This window comes from Eptesicus fuscus, chromosome 17 (genome assembly GCF_027574615.1).
Source record: "Eptesicus fuscus isolate TK198812 chromosome 17, DD_ASM_mEF_20220401, whole genome shotgun sequence".
Taxonomy (NCBI): domain Eukaryota; kingdom Metazoa; phylum Chordata; class Mammalia; order Chiroptera; family Vespertilionidae; genus Eptesicus; species Eptesicus fuscus.
In genome coordinates, this window is record NC_072489.1 from 7,893,018 (window position 1) to 7,907,066 (window position 14,049).

Sequence of the window (14,049 nt, forward strand, 5' to 3'; positions counted from 1 at the left end):
ACCAGAATGACCTGTCGCTATGACGCTCACTGACCACCAGGGGACAGACGCTCAACATAGGAGCTGCCCCTTGGTGGTCAGTGCGCTCCCATAGCCAACCTCCCACGGCCGGCCAACCTCCCCTGGTCCCTCCCCCAATCCAGCAGGAAGGCCCCAAATGGCCCTGATTGCCGGCCACACCTAAGGACCCCACCCATGCATGAATTTTGTGCACCAGGCCTCTAGTAATATATAATGACAAAAGGATCAACCTGCCTGGGAGATGTAACGATCCTAAATGTGTATGAACCAAACAGAGCCTCAAATATAGGAAGGAAAAACTGATTTAGCTGAGAGAAGCGATGGATAAATCTACAATTACACTAGGCGACTTCAACATCCTCTACTCAGCAACTGATAAAACTAGACAGAAAAATCAACAAAGATACAAAAGACTTGAACAATACAGTCAACCCATCAGAATATAACTCACACATACAGAACACTCTACCTACCAACAGCAGAATACATAATGTTTAAAGCACCCACCGCACATCCACCAAGATAGGGCATATTTTGGGTAATAAAGCAAATTGCAACAAACCTAAATAGTTTGAAATCATAAGAGTACTGTCTTAGAATACAATTTAAGTATACTGGAAATCAATAACAGAAAGACAACAGGAAAATTTCTATACATTTGATAATTAAACAACACACTTCTAAAATAATGCATGGGTCAAAGAGAAGTCACAAAGGAGATATAACAATGCATAGAATTGAATGAAAATAAAAACACAACTATTATGAAAATTTGTGGAGTACAGCTAAGCAGTGCTGAGAGGAAATTTACAGCACTAAATGCTCACATTTAAGAATGAGACAAGTTCTCAAACCAATAACCTAAGACAATCTTAAAAGTGCAAAATAATCTAAAACAAGCAAAAACCAGAAATAATAAAGAGCAGACATCAACAAAATTGAAAATCAGGAGTGCATGCAGCAAGGAGAGGCGTGTGAAGTGCCTGTCTACAACCCAAGGGGAGAGCTCTCACCACACACCAAGCCTCTGGCACTCTGACCTTGACTTGCCTCTAGAACTGTAAAATGAAGAAACATGAATGCAGCGATGAACGAAAGGGTATTAATAGGATGCTATGAACATTACACTCAGAATGCCCAAGCTGGCCCTAGCTGGTTTGGCTAGTAGATAGAGCCTCAGCCTGCAGACTGAAGGGTCCTGGGTTCGATTCCCATCAAGGGCACATGGCGGAGTTGTGGGCTTGCTCCCCTGTTGGGGGGGGGGAGGGCATGCAGGAGGCAGCAGATCAATGATTCTCATCATTGATGTCCTATCTTTCTCTCCCTCTCCCTTCCTCTCTGAAATCAATAAAAATAAAATAAATAAACAAAAAGAATGCCCAAGCTGGCTTCTTGGAGAAGGCACTTAATGACTTTCACTTCCCTAATAGGCCTTGATATTCCTTGAAAACAATTCCTACCAAAATTTAGGCAAGATGGAATAGATAATCTAAAGTCCTATAACCAATAAAGAAATAAAATTTGTAATTATAAGCTCCCAAAAAGGAAATCTCCAGGCCCTGACAATTTCACTAGAGAATTTTACCAAACATTTCAAGAATTCATCCTGGATGGTGGGCACACGGTGCAATATCCAGATCTTGTATAGAAAATCACACCTGAAACCTATATGATCATATTAACCAATGTTAACCAATAAATTTAATTTAAAAAGGAAAAAATATAATTCATCCCAATTCTAAACAATCTCTCCCAGAAAACAGAAAATATTGGAACATGTTCCAACTCATTTTACGAGACCAGTATTACCCTGATACTAAAACCAGATGAAGACAGCACAAACAGAAAAACAAACCAACAACATACATACCAGTATCTCTCATGAATTCAGATGTATAATTCAACAAAATACTTCAAATAAAATTCAACAACATATAAAAAGAATTAATTGTATGCCTTGACCAAGTGAGATTTATTCCAGGTATACAAGGCTGGTTCAACATTCAATAATTAATCATGGCAATCCACTATATCAAAAGTGTAAAGAATACAATTCACATGATCTTATCAATTGACACTGACAGGCATTTGACAAAATCCAACACCTCTTCATGATTGGAATAAAGAGGAACAGAGCACATAAAAAGCATTTACAGAAAAACCAAACTGACATCATACATAACAATGAAAAACATTGGGCACAAGGCAGGATTTCCACTCTTAGCAATAGTCCTAGCCATTACAATAAGAAAAATAACTTAAAAAACATAATAATAAAAGGCATACAGGTCGAAAAGGAAGATACAATACTGTCCCTGCTTGAGAGAGAACATTATCGTCAGATGTAGAAAATCTCAAGCAATCTACAGAAGAAAAAAACCAAAAAAACACCTTCTAGAACTGTTCAACAGAATAAAAGAAAAACACAAAAATCAATCAAAATCAAATAAATCGAAATGAAATAAGTATAAGCTTATCAAAATATATTCACCATCAGTATGATGAAAATTACAAAGTGCTGATGAAAGAGATCAAAGACTTAATTAAATGGATAGACATACTGTGTTCCTGGATTAGAATACTTAAAATAGTAAAGATTCTCCCCAAACTGAAATTCAGGGCCGATTGGGGCCTTCTGGCTGCCGGCTGGGGCCTTTCCTCCCTCAGCCCCTTGCCGCAGCCGGCCCTGCCTTCCTGCCAGCTGCTGGCTGGGTAGGAGGGACCCATGGAGGTTGGCCAGCCACAGGAGCACACTGACCACCAGGGGGCAGCTCCTGTGCTGAGCGTCTGTCCCCTGGTGGTCAGTGTGTGTCATAGTGACCAGTTCCAGCATTCTGGTCGCTTAGGCTTATATATATAGATATTAACTTTTTATTCTAAGTGTTTTATTCTAAGTGATAAGTGCATGCTTCCTTTATCATTAAAAAGAAAAATGTAAATGTTGAGTACATTTTTCACACACAGAAAAATCTATTTTTAACAAATACATGATAAAATTTATGAAAAGTTTCCCACTTTTCTTTAAGATCTTTATCTAATTAGTCAGTTAACCAGGGAGAGAAAATAATGTCACCATGGAAGAAGAACCAGAATACTACCCATAACTCTGTCAGTGTTCCCCAAAGCATTTTACAGTTGACTATTTTCGACCACTAAAATGTGGAGAAACTTTTAAAGAAGGTAATCTTTGTTGAAGAACATAGCGCTTTGCCTGGCCAGCGTGGTTCAGTGGTTGAGAGTTTGAACCAGGAGGTCACGGTTTGATTCCCGGTCAGGGCATATGCCTGGGTTGCAGGCTCAATTCCTTATCAATGATTCTCTTATCATTGATGTTTTTTTTTCTCTCTCTCTCTCTCTCTCTCCCTCTCTCTCTAAAATCAATAAAAAATATTTTTTAAAATAAATAAAAATTTTAAAAAGCTTAAAAAAACAAAAGGATACATCCCTTTACTTACCATCTTCTGCTAAGATCTTGGCGGCATCTTTATCCTCTTCCCACTTCCCAGTCACGAAGCAATCTCTGATACTGTTCATAACCTTACACAGAAATATCAGCACTTAATTAGACAGGGAAAGTCCTATTAGCCACTGACCTCATAAATAAACAGATATTTACTAATTCAACAGATTTTCAAAGTTTATTAGTGTTCTTAAGGCAATGCAGTTAAACAGCATTTTTAACTTTACTATTTGCTACTCCAGACTTATTGTGGCTGTTTGGCTTTCAATTGAATCATATTTCTGGTTATGAGTCATGTTTTTCATACACAATCTAATTCTCAAAAAGTAGCCTTGAGGCTAGCATGATTACAATGCATGCAAAAGCAAGTCTATTCATTTACTCATTCCTTCATGCCTACACTCACTCACTAAACATTTACTGAACACATCTATTTTATGCCAAGAAGTTCTGTAGGCAAGCTGTTCCCAGATGATCCTTATTTCACTAAGCTTAATAACTGACTTAGAGGAACCAAAGACCAAACAAATTCTTTTAAAAATCAGAACCTCCATGAAAAGCACACAACTGACTAGGAACAGAAGGAAACTTCCTCAACACGATAAAGGACATCCATGAAGAACTCACCACTAGCATCATATTTAATGATGAAAGACTGAGAGCTTTCCCCCTAAGATCAGGAATAGGAAAGTCTATCTGCTCTCACTTCTATTCAACATTGTACTAGATGTGCTAGCCACGGCAATTAGGCAATAAATTGACATAAAAAGCATCCAGTTTAGAAAGGAAAACTGTTTCTATTCACAGGTGATATAATCTGGTTTACAAAAAATCCTAAGGAATCCACTGAAAAACTATCAGAACTAATCAATCAATGAGGTCAGCAAGGTTGTAAAATACTAGATTAATATAGAACAATAAATTTCATTTCTCTTTATTAGGAATAAAAAATCCAAAAATGATGAGAAAACAGTTCCTTTTATAATAGCATCAAAAAGAATAAGATGCTACGTATACATTCAACCAAAGTGCAAAGCTTAGACTCTGATAACTACAAAACATTCTTGAAAGACATTTAAGATCCAAATAAATGGAAAGGTATCCCATGTTAATGGATCAGAAAACTTAATATTGCTAAGATAGCAACACTTTCTAAAGTATAGATTCAGTGCAATCCCTGTCAGAATCCCAGCTGGTTCTTTGTAGAAATGGAAAAGCTGATCTTAAAATACAGAAAACCCAAGAGATCCAGAATAGATCAAACAACTTAAAAAGAAAACAAAGCTGGAAGTTTCACACTTCTCAATTTCAAAACTTACTATGAAAGGACGGTAATCAAAACAGGATTGTGCTGGCACAAGGAATGACATAGATAAATGGAATACAATTAAGAGTCCATATATAAGCCCACAAATCTATGGTCAAGTGATTTTTTTTGCCCAGGGTGCCAAGACAAGGCAATGGGAAAGAAACAGTCTTTTCAACAAATAGTGTTAGGACAACTGATTTCCATACGCAAAAGAGTAAGTCATATTCATCTCACACCAAGTACAAAAATTAAATAAAACTAAAAATTTAGTTCTTCTGTCCCACTAGACATAAAGTGCTCAACAGCCACAATAGCCACATTGGACAGTTCATATATAAATTATTTCCATCATCACAGAGTTCTATTGCTATTTCTCTGTACCACTCTATAGGAAACACAGAGGACAGAGGAGCCTGATAAACTGCACACAGGGTTACAATGGAATTCATAAAGTCCATAATATGAGAAACTACACACCAAATACTTGGTTTCTTAAACAAATTAAATGGAAGGGGAGGGGAAGAAGGGCAGAGAAAAGGATCGTATATTTAAAGTTTTAAAAAGCACAGTGAGCAGGCTAGGAGGGGTCAATGGGGGAATAAGAGGGACATATGTAATACTTTCAACAATAAAGATTTTTTTAAAAAAGGCACAGTGAAAAACAACCCCCCAAAAAACCTGGTAAAAGTAAACTATGGTGTTTATGATGCAAACATAGAGGACGAAATGATGGAGATGATTACCACAGAGTCATGTTCCTTCTGCAAGGAAGGGAAGGACCATGACTAGGATGGGCACATGGTGGTCACAAGAGTCCTCACCTAGTAACCCATTCATTAAGTTAACAACTATTTTATGTGGTCTTCTAAAATCTGTATTAAATTTTACCATAAAAAATGGTTATGGTTAATACATTTCATCAAGTACATAAATGCTAATCAGTAAATTATAATAGCAATGTGATAATAAATGACTGGAGCTCTCTGAGGAGTGACATTTTATGATCAAAAGAAGCCAGCTTGGGAAGATCAGAAGAACATTCCAGAAGAGAAAACAGAGGGGAGTAAGCCTAGCAAGTCTGAGAACTGAATGAATTCCAGTGTAATCAGAGAGTGGTGAATAAGAAAGAAAATTTACCATCAGTGTAATCCATTTATGTTTATAAATAGCAGAAATTACAATTGCTAACTGAGGGACACTAGATTCATTCAAATTATAAAATAAAATATTTTAAATGTATAAAATTTATTTGCAATGCTTCAAATACTATCCATACTAAAAGCTGAACATTTTCCTTTTCTCCATAACACAGGTACATGGTCTAATGGTTAGACTCTAACCAAACTCAGAACATTTCATTGTTTAGGATGCATGAAATACACTCCAACATCTGAGAAAATATCCTGTTATCTTATAAAGTAATAGGTAGGCAACATTAAAATCACATGATCTTCTTTTAGGACAATTTTCTCATAAATCAAACGTACTCTTCATATTCAGTCTTACCTCCTCTAAATCCCAATCATGGGGCACCTCCAAGTGAAATCTGGAGCAGTCCAAAGAGTCAGCCTTGTACTTACACTCTCTGGCAGGCTGGCTGACACGAAACAACCCTCCAAGCTCCTCCCTGGCCTCATCTTCTTCTTCATTATCCTCTGTCACTAAAGAGACCACCAAGATGGAAAAGGGAGAACAGTCAACACCCTAGAGGACTTGGGACTGAGGGTCCCGTTTGTGGTAGGAATGGTGGTGCCCCTGAGCACAGGAGTCAGAGAGAAGCCAGGGAACTGCCGCTAACATGTCAGGAAGACTTCTCTCTTCCTGCACTCAGCAGCAAAGAGTCCACTGAGGAGGGAGAGGAACAGGGGTTGGGGCAGGGAAGGGATTTACAGGCAGAACTCTCAGTTATCACAGTTTCTCTGGAGGAATGCTGAGTCCCTAGTCACTAAGAGAACTTAGGCAAAAGCTGACTGGAAGCCAGTCCACACTCACCTGCTGATTCGATGCTCCTAGCTCACATAACACTTTTGGCCTTGTTCTAATCACGTACTAACTAGGGACCACAATGTAAAGTTCACCACTTTGTTTTCTTGGCACTAAATTCTACCATATAAGAAATTCTCATAAAAGACTTGGTATAGAGGAGACAAAATGACATAATGAAGACTATTCTCATCAAAAGTTTTATGGCAAACCCAGAAATCTATTTCATAGGACCAACTTATGGTACTCATAAACTGAAGATTAAAAACATCTGCCAAATGCAAACTATGACAGCCAGAAATATCTTATAGATATCACAAGTACCATTCAAACCTCCAACCAATTTCCTCATTGCCTTTCCAGAAATAGCCTAAGAATCTACGATGCTTCTAGATATGAACCAGAGCTTTTACCTGTCCCATAAATCAGCTTTTGGAGATTTGGTGTTGCTTGCTGCTGCCTCAGGAAGGCCTCAGCTGCCTTCCGGGAAAGGTCTTCCTTCCATTTGAGGGCACCTGGAAGGACCAATGCCAACATCAATTAAGGCTGTTTATCTGTCACCTCTACTTCAAGCTCACTGCCCATTCACCCTGAAATCCTTTTTTGAAGTATAATATTTGAAGTTAACAAATATCCAAACCAGCAGACCCCCAAATATAGACATTTTATTTGTAAAACTAGAGGCCCAATGCACGAAATTCGTGCAACAGTAGGCCTTCCTTCCCCGGGCTGCCAGCACTGGCTTCCCACTGGCACCCGGGACCCAGGCTTCCCTCCGGCACCCGGGACCCGGGCTTCCCTCCGGCACCCAGTCTTCCCTCCAGCACCCGGGACCCAGGCTTCCCTCCGGCACCCGGGCTTCCCTCAGGCAGCTGGCAGGCACCCAGGACCCGGGCTTCCCTCACTGCCCCGGCTTCATCCAGAAGGTCGTCTGGGCTGATTAGCATATTACGCTTTTATTATTATAGAAGACACGTCAGTGCCAAGTTTATAAGGGCAGTTAAATTAAATTTAGGCATACCTGAAGTTTCTGTGGAATAATTACTTGCTTCCTTGTACTCTTCTTCCTCTTTGAGTAAGTCTTCTATATCACTGGTCTCATCAATTAAGCTCTCTGACGCCCGTTTCTGACCACTGACCACTTGAGAAGGCTTTGGAAACTTCTTCCTAACAAGCGCTTCATTTTCTGAGTCCTTTTCCTCTGTACTGAGAGAGGAGCTTCCTTCAGATTCATCTTCAGATGCAAATGCCTCTTCAGCTGTGCAATGACCGGAATCTGAAGTAGTGAGGGCTGCTTTTTTCATTGTCTTCTCCAGATTCAAACGGTCACTCAGACCATTACTGTGTAAAAGACCTGCTTTCCTGCCTTTTTCTATAGCCTTAGATTCTAAATTATCCCTCTCTCCTGCAGTGGAGCCCTCTTCTTCACTGCTTTCATCAGCTTCCTCTACTTCTCCTTCATCCCCTGAGCTCCTCTCCAGGTCATCATCACTGTCAGCAAATGCTGGCAAGTCGATCTCGGTGTCTTCTTCCATCTCAAGTCTCTGCCGTTTGGCACCTTTGTCAGCCATATACACTTTACCGGTCACTTCAGCATCTTCTTCCTCTTCTGTTTCATCACTAGAGCTATTTTCCAACCTGTCACCTTCAGACATTTCTTCATCATCTTCAGGATCACTATCCCCAGACTCATCTTCCTCGCCTGCAAAAACGGCTTTTCGACGTACTCGACCAGTTTTTAAATCCACCTGCTTTTCCTCTTTTGGCATCCACAGCCTGTATTACCAAGTAAAGCAAAATAATTCAACATGTAAAACAACCTGCTAATCTAGAAATGGCAAGTCAATAAATATACAAAGCAGAAAATACTGTCAAGGGATGTTTTTAAATATATTTTATTGATTTTTTACAGAGAGGAAGAGAGAGGGATAGAGAGTTAGAAACATCGATGAGAGAGAAACATCGATCAGCTGCCTCTTGCACACCCCCTACTGGGGATGTGCCCGCAACCAAGGTACATGCCCTTGACCGGAATCGAACCTGGGACCCTTGAGTCCACAGGCTGACGCTCTATCCACTGAGCCAAACCGGTTTCGGCACTGTCAAGGGATGTTTTTAAATGACACAGCACAGAAAGGAATAATTTAATAAATACTATAATAGTAAGCAAACTCATACGCAGTTCCCTAACAACACTTAAAAAAAAAAAAAAAAGACTAATTTTAGGGAAAAACTGTTCAAAATGGAAGCGAGTGTTTAATAGATCTTTTAGAAGACCAACCACTTCCAAGCTTGAACCACATGATCCTTAGAAAAATGGCTAGCTACAGGTCCAAGGCAGGGAAAGTACAATAGCCTGGAACATCCTGTTGTGTCAGCAGCCAGGAAGTGCTCAAAGAGCAAAAGAAATGTGCCAAAACGACACGAGACAGACTAAAAGGACAACACAGGCACAGAAAGAATAATGATAGTAATAGGATAATAAATGAAACAAACAAAAAATGTCCATTGTCAAGTGATACTAAAATAAAGAAGTAGAAATGAAAGCTCCCTGTTAAAGCATGCCAGCTAACAAATTAAGAATATTGCCATTTTGCCCTGGCCGGGTGGCTTGGTTGGTCCCATACAGCAAAAGGTTGCAGGTTTGATCCCTGATGGGGAGGCAAACGATAGATGTTTTTTTCACATCAATGTCTCTTTCTCTTTCACTCTCTCTCTCTCAATGAAAAAATATCCTTGGGTCGAACCGGTTTGGCTCAGTGGATAGAGCGTCGGCCTGCGGACTCAAGGGTCCCGGGTTCGATTCCGGTCAAGGGCATGTACCTTGGTTGCGGGCACATCCCCAGTAGGGGGTGTGCAAGAGGCAGCTGATCGATGTTTCTCTCTCATCGATGTTTCTAACTCTCTATCCCTCTCTCTTCCTCTCTGTAAAAAAAAATCAATAAAATATATTAAAAAAAAAGAAAAAGAAAAGAAAAAATATCCTCGGATGAGGATTTAAAAAAGAAAAAAAAAGGAAGAAAAAATATTGCCATTTTGAAATCACCAATGCAATACTTGATAAAGAATCATCATCAACATGCTAAATCCAGTCCTGGCTGGTGTGGCTCACTTGGGTGTCATCCATGCACTGAAAGGTTGCCAGTTCAATTCCCAGTCAGGGCACATGCTGGGGTTGCAGGGTCGATCCCCAGTAGGGGGTGTGCAGAAGGCTGCCAATCGATGTTTTTTTTCCCTCTCTCTCTCATGCTCCCTTCCTCTGTCCTTAAAAATCAATAAAAAAATCTTTTAAAAAAATGCTAAATTCACGAGATAAAATAAAAACTTATGAAGCTATTTAATGTAGTTTATATAAAATTGTGAAAAAAATACTAAAAATTGTACTAAGAGAGATTGTGTAAGTTAGGTATACCAATAACAGTGATGACTATATAAAGACTATAGAAAAAAGAAATGCTCACAATATACACAGAAATTTTGTATGATCATGACTGTAACTACGTTAGAGTGTCCATGTAGACAAGGATGACCAGAATACTTAAAAATGAAAATAGCTAATAACACTGGCCGTAATAGGGATCTTTAATACTTGTTATGTGCATCAGGCTAAATAGTTTATGTACACTATTGCATTTAATAATCATAACTACTAAGAGATTATAAAATTGAGGCTTAGAGATGTTTTCCCCAAATAGAACTACTGCACTCAACTACCATGCTATACCATCTGCTAGTTGAGAGGCAGATGATTTTTTTTTCTTCATTTGTATTTATAACTAGAGGCATGATGCACAAAATTTGTGCAAGGGGCTTGGACCTCGCAGCCATGGCAGCTTGTCTCGGCCCTCGCAACCCCGCAACGCAGGCTTCGTCCAGAAGGTTGTTTGGCTGTCTGGTCTAATTAGCATATTATGCTTTTATTATAGACTAGAGGCCCAATGCACGAAATTTGTGCACAAGGGGCATGGGTGTCCCTAGGCCCAGCCTGCACCCTCTTGCAATCCGGGACCCCTCAGGGGATGTCCGACTGCCGCTTTAGGCCCAATCCCTGTGGTCCTAAACCGGCAGTCAGACATCCCTCTCCCAATCCAGGACTGCTGGCTCCTAACCACTCGCCTGCCTGCCTGATTGCCCCTAACTGCTCCCCTGCCTGCCTGATCGCCCTTAAGTGCTTCTGCTCGGTCCCCGCCGCCACAGCTTGGTCCAGAAGGACATCGGAATAACATCTAGAAGGTCATTCAGCTATCCAGTCTAATTAGCATATTATGCTCTTATTATTATAGACTAGGGGCCCGGTGCATGAAATTAGTGCACTGGGGAGGGTTCCCTCAGCCCAGCCTACCCCCTCTCACATACTGGAAGCCCTCAGGGGATGTCCTACTGATGGCTTAGGCCCGCTCTCCATTGTTAGCAAACTTAAGCCACTGTCTGGCCTCCCTTTGTGGGAGGTGACCGGGCTGATCAGGGGAAGGCGCCAACCCCATCACCCCACTGCTGCAGCCACTGCCAGTCACCACAGCCGCCAAGGTATTTTCATCAACACAGACTCCAGTCCCTTCACCATGAAAAAATGACAACTTTCTTTAGGCATTTTCAAGATGTGTCTTTCATAAGATATGACATTTCTTTATTTTTCTTTTTTATCCTCACCTGAGGATACGTTTCCATTGATTGTTTTCCCTCTTCCCTCTGATTCCAGGCTCGGCCCCTTCCCAAGCCTAAAGCCTCCACCTGAGGCTTTAGGCTTGGGAAGGGGGCCCCCCCGCCCCTCCAATGGCCGGCTGGGAGTGACCTGGGTGCCGAGGAGGTTCCCAGGACCCAGGTATGTATGCAAACTAACTGCCATCTTTGCTGGGTTAATTTGCATACCCACTCTGATTGGCTGTGGGTGTAGCAGAGGTACAGTCAATTTACATGTTTCTCTATTATTAGGTAAGATAAGCTATAAACTAGATAATCTCAATCTTTTTTCCCCAGAATGATTTGTATTGGGAATCACAAATTACTACAATAAAACTAAAACTATGTACAAGGTATACAAATTCCCAACCCACACTGAAAATAATTTGTATAAGCCACACATTAGTGGAAATCACCCCACAGGAGATACTACAACACAATGTAAGTAACACTTTCAGAGACAAAATGTGTGGCTTCTGGACAGCCATGTGCACAAGCTCCCTGACTCTGCTTGCTCCACTATTTTGACCACTAAAAGGAAGCTAAGTGGCCTCAGGTCTCCTAAGAAGCAATCTATGAAAAATGTTTTGTGATAGTTGAGGAATATTCTGGGTCTGTTAAAAACAGAATTCTCCATATTGTTTTAAGAAATGCCATGTATATGGATTCCTGTGATAGAGGGGAATTGACAGGAGTGCTCCAGCCATGAAGTCAGGGGAGAGACAGTCCAGAGATGGAAGACACTGAAGATGCCTTGCCATACTAGCAGTCAGCAGATGTGCGTCACTGCAGATTGCCCAGGACCAAACCGGAGAGGGTCGGACCTGCAATACCGCCGTTTGTCCACCATCCAGAACTGAAGTATCATTGCTGTTATGAACACATTAACAACTGTTGGACATAGAAACCGGGACTCAAAAGAACTGTTGGCCCAGAAAGAAACTCACTACAGACTGATTCATTTGCCTCTCAGCATAACCATTATTGCTTGTCTCATTTTCAGTTCCTATAAGTGTATTCCTAGTATCACATGAGCTCACTCATCTAGGGGAAAAGATGAACAACATAGACTGAAGAACAAGAACAGCATCCATCAGACTGTCAGACCTCAGAGGGAAAGTAGGGGAGGGTGGGGACAAGGGAGATAGATCAACCAAAGGACTTGTGTGCTTGCATATGAGCCTAACCAATGATCACGGACAACAGGGGGAGGGGGGCTTGTGTGTGTGGGGGATTGGGAAGGGAACGGGGGGAGGGGGTTGAGGACAAATATGTGATACCTTAATCAATAAAGTAATTTAAAAAAATAAATAAATAAATAAATAAATAAATAAAAAAAAAAAAAAAAAGAAATGCCATGTAAAAAAAAAGTCATGTGATGTGACCAAGGGGAAGAGCCCTCAGAAACATATGCACATACAAAGCAAAGCAAAACAAAACGCCCTGGAATGAATCCCACCAAAATGTGTTATGATAGCAGTTATGGGTGATAGAATCTTCTGTAGTAGAATTTTTTAAAATTAAAAATAGAAAAATAGCAAACTTACCCTTGATTATCTATATCCTCTGACCCCAGTGGTTTGGAATCAGAAAAAAGTGTCACTCTACTTGAAGCCATCTTGGCATCAATAGTGGAATGTGTGGAAATGAGACTCTGGACCAGTTCATGGGTGGGACTCGCCTCATCCTGCCAAGGCAACCAAGAAAAGAAAAGTGAGGAATGCACAAGGACTGTGAATAGAGACACACTGGTTTCAATTACTTTCTCAAAATTACCCTAAACACAGTTCCTGAAAACCCTTCTTCCTGCCTCAAAAAGAAAAGAAAATTCTTATTGAATTCTGTCTTCATTAAACTTTTTCAAAGTTCACGGAGTACATATATTTAGCTAGAAAAACTTGAGGTGCTGAAGCTACAGAATGTACTCTTTAGCCCAATTAAATCCCATTTCAGAACAGTAAAAGAAATAAAAATCTGGAATCCGTTAAGAAAAAAATTGCTACCTTTGATGCAAATATTTCACTTCAAAGAATTTACTGCATAGGAAGATCCCTCCCAGTGAGCAAAGCTACATGTACGAGGTCTCACTGCTTCACCGTTCAAACTAGGGGACAAGCAGTGAGCCCATCAGCACTCCGAAGACTGCTTCAGTAAATGAGGTGTATCCATACAATGAAATACTACACAACTGTCAACAGACAGAAATAGCTCTACAAATACTAACAGGGAACAACAGAATCACATATTCCTAAGTGCCAAATCTTATAAAAGCACTTATAGTTAGATCCCATATATTACTTCTCTTTCTCATACACACAGATACATTATAGCATTTACAGATAATATGTAATAATCTAAATAAACATTATACGTTTAGAGAGAAAACAAAAGACCAAAGAGAGCTGGAGCTAGAAAACACTGATTTTATAAGGAGAGGTGCAAGTCAGGCACCACGCTGCTTACGGTGCTCATGTTGGGAGATGTGGGATCCTGTGCGTCTTGCAGCAGGGAGGTACAGGGGACATGACTTTTACTTTCTGCTTAGTGTGGTTAAATATGCTGCATATTTACAATAGGCATTATCATAAATACGAAT

At 40.3% G+C, this 14,049-nt stretch overlaps 1 protein-coding gene across 2 annotated transcripts in view; it reads right to left on the reverse strand.

The window, feature by feature from the left end:
* BMS1 (BMS1 ribosome biogenesis factor) overlaps nucleotides 1-14,049 on the reverse strand; it is a 41,023-nt gene that overhangs the window by 15,963 nt on the left and 11,011 nt on the right. For both annotated transcript variants that reach the window (XM_028156909.2, XM_054729114.1), the window contains exons 9-13: nucleotides 13,001-13,140; nucleotides 7,795-8,549; nucleotides 7,187-7,288; nucleotides 6,297-6,451; nucleotides 3,477-3,558 (exon numbers count right to left, since the gene is read on the reverse strand). In XM_028156909.2, coding sequence (XP_028012710.1) covers nucleotides 3,477-3,558; nucleotides 6,297-6,451; nucleotides 7,187-7,288; nucleotides 7,795-8,549; nucleotides 13,001-13,140 — 1,234 coding nt within the window. The remainder of the gene's footprint in view (nucleotides 1-3,476; nucleotides 3,559-6,296; nucleotides 6,452-7,186; nucleotides 7,289-7,794; nucleotides 8,550-13,000; nucleotides 13,141-14,049) is intronic.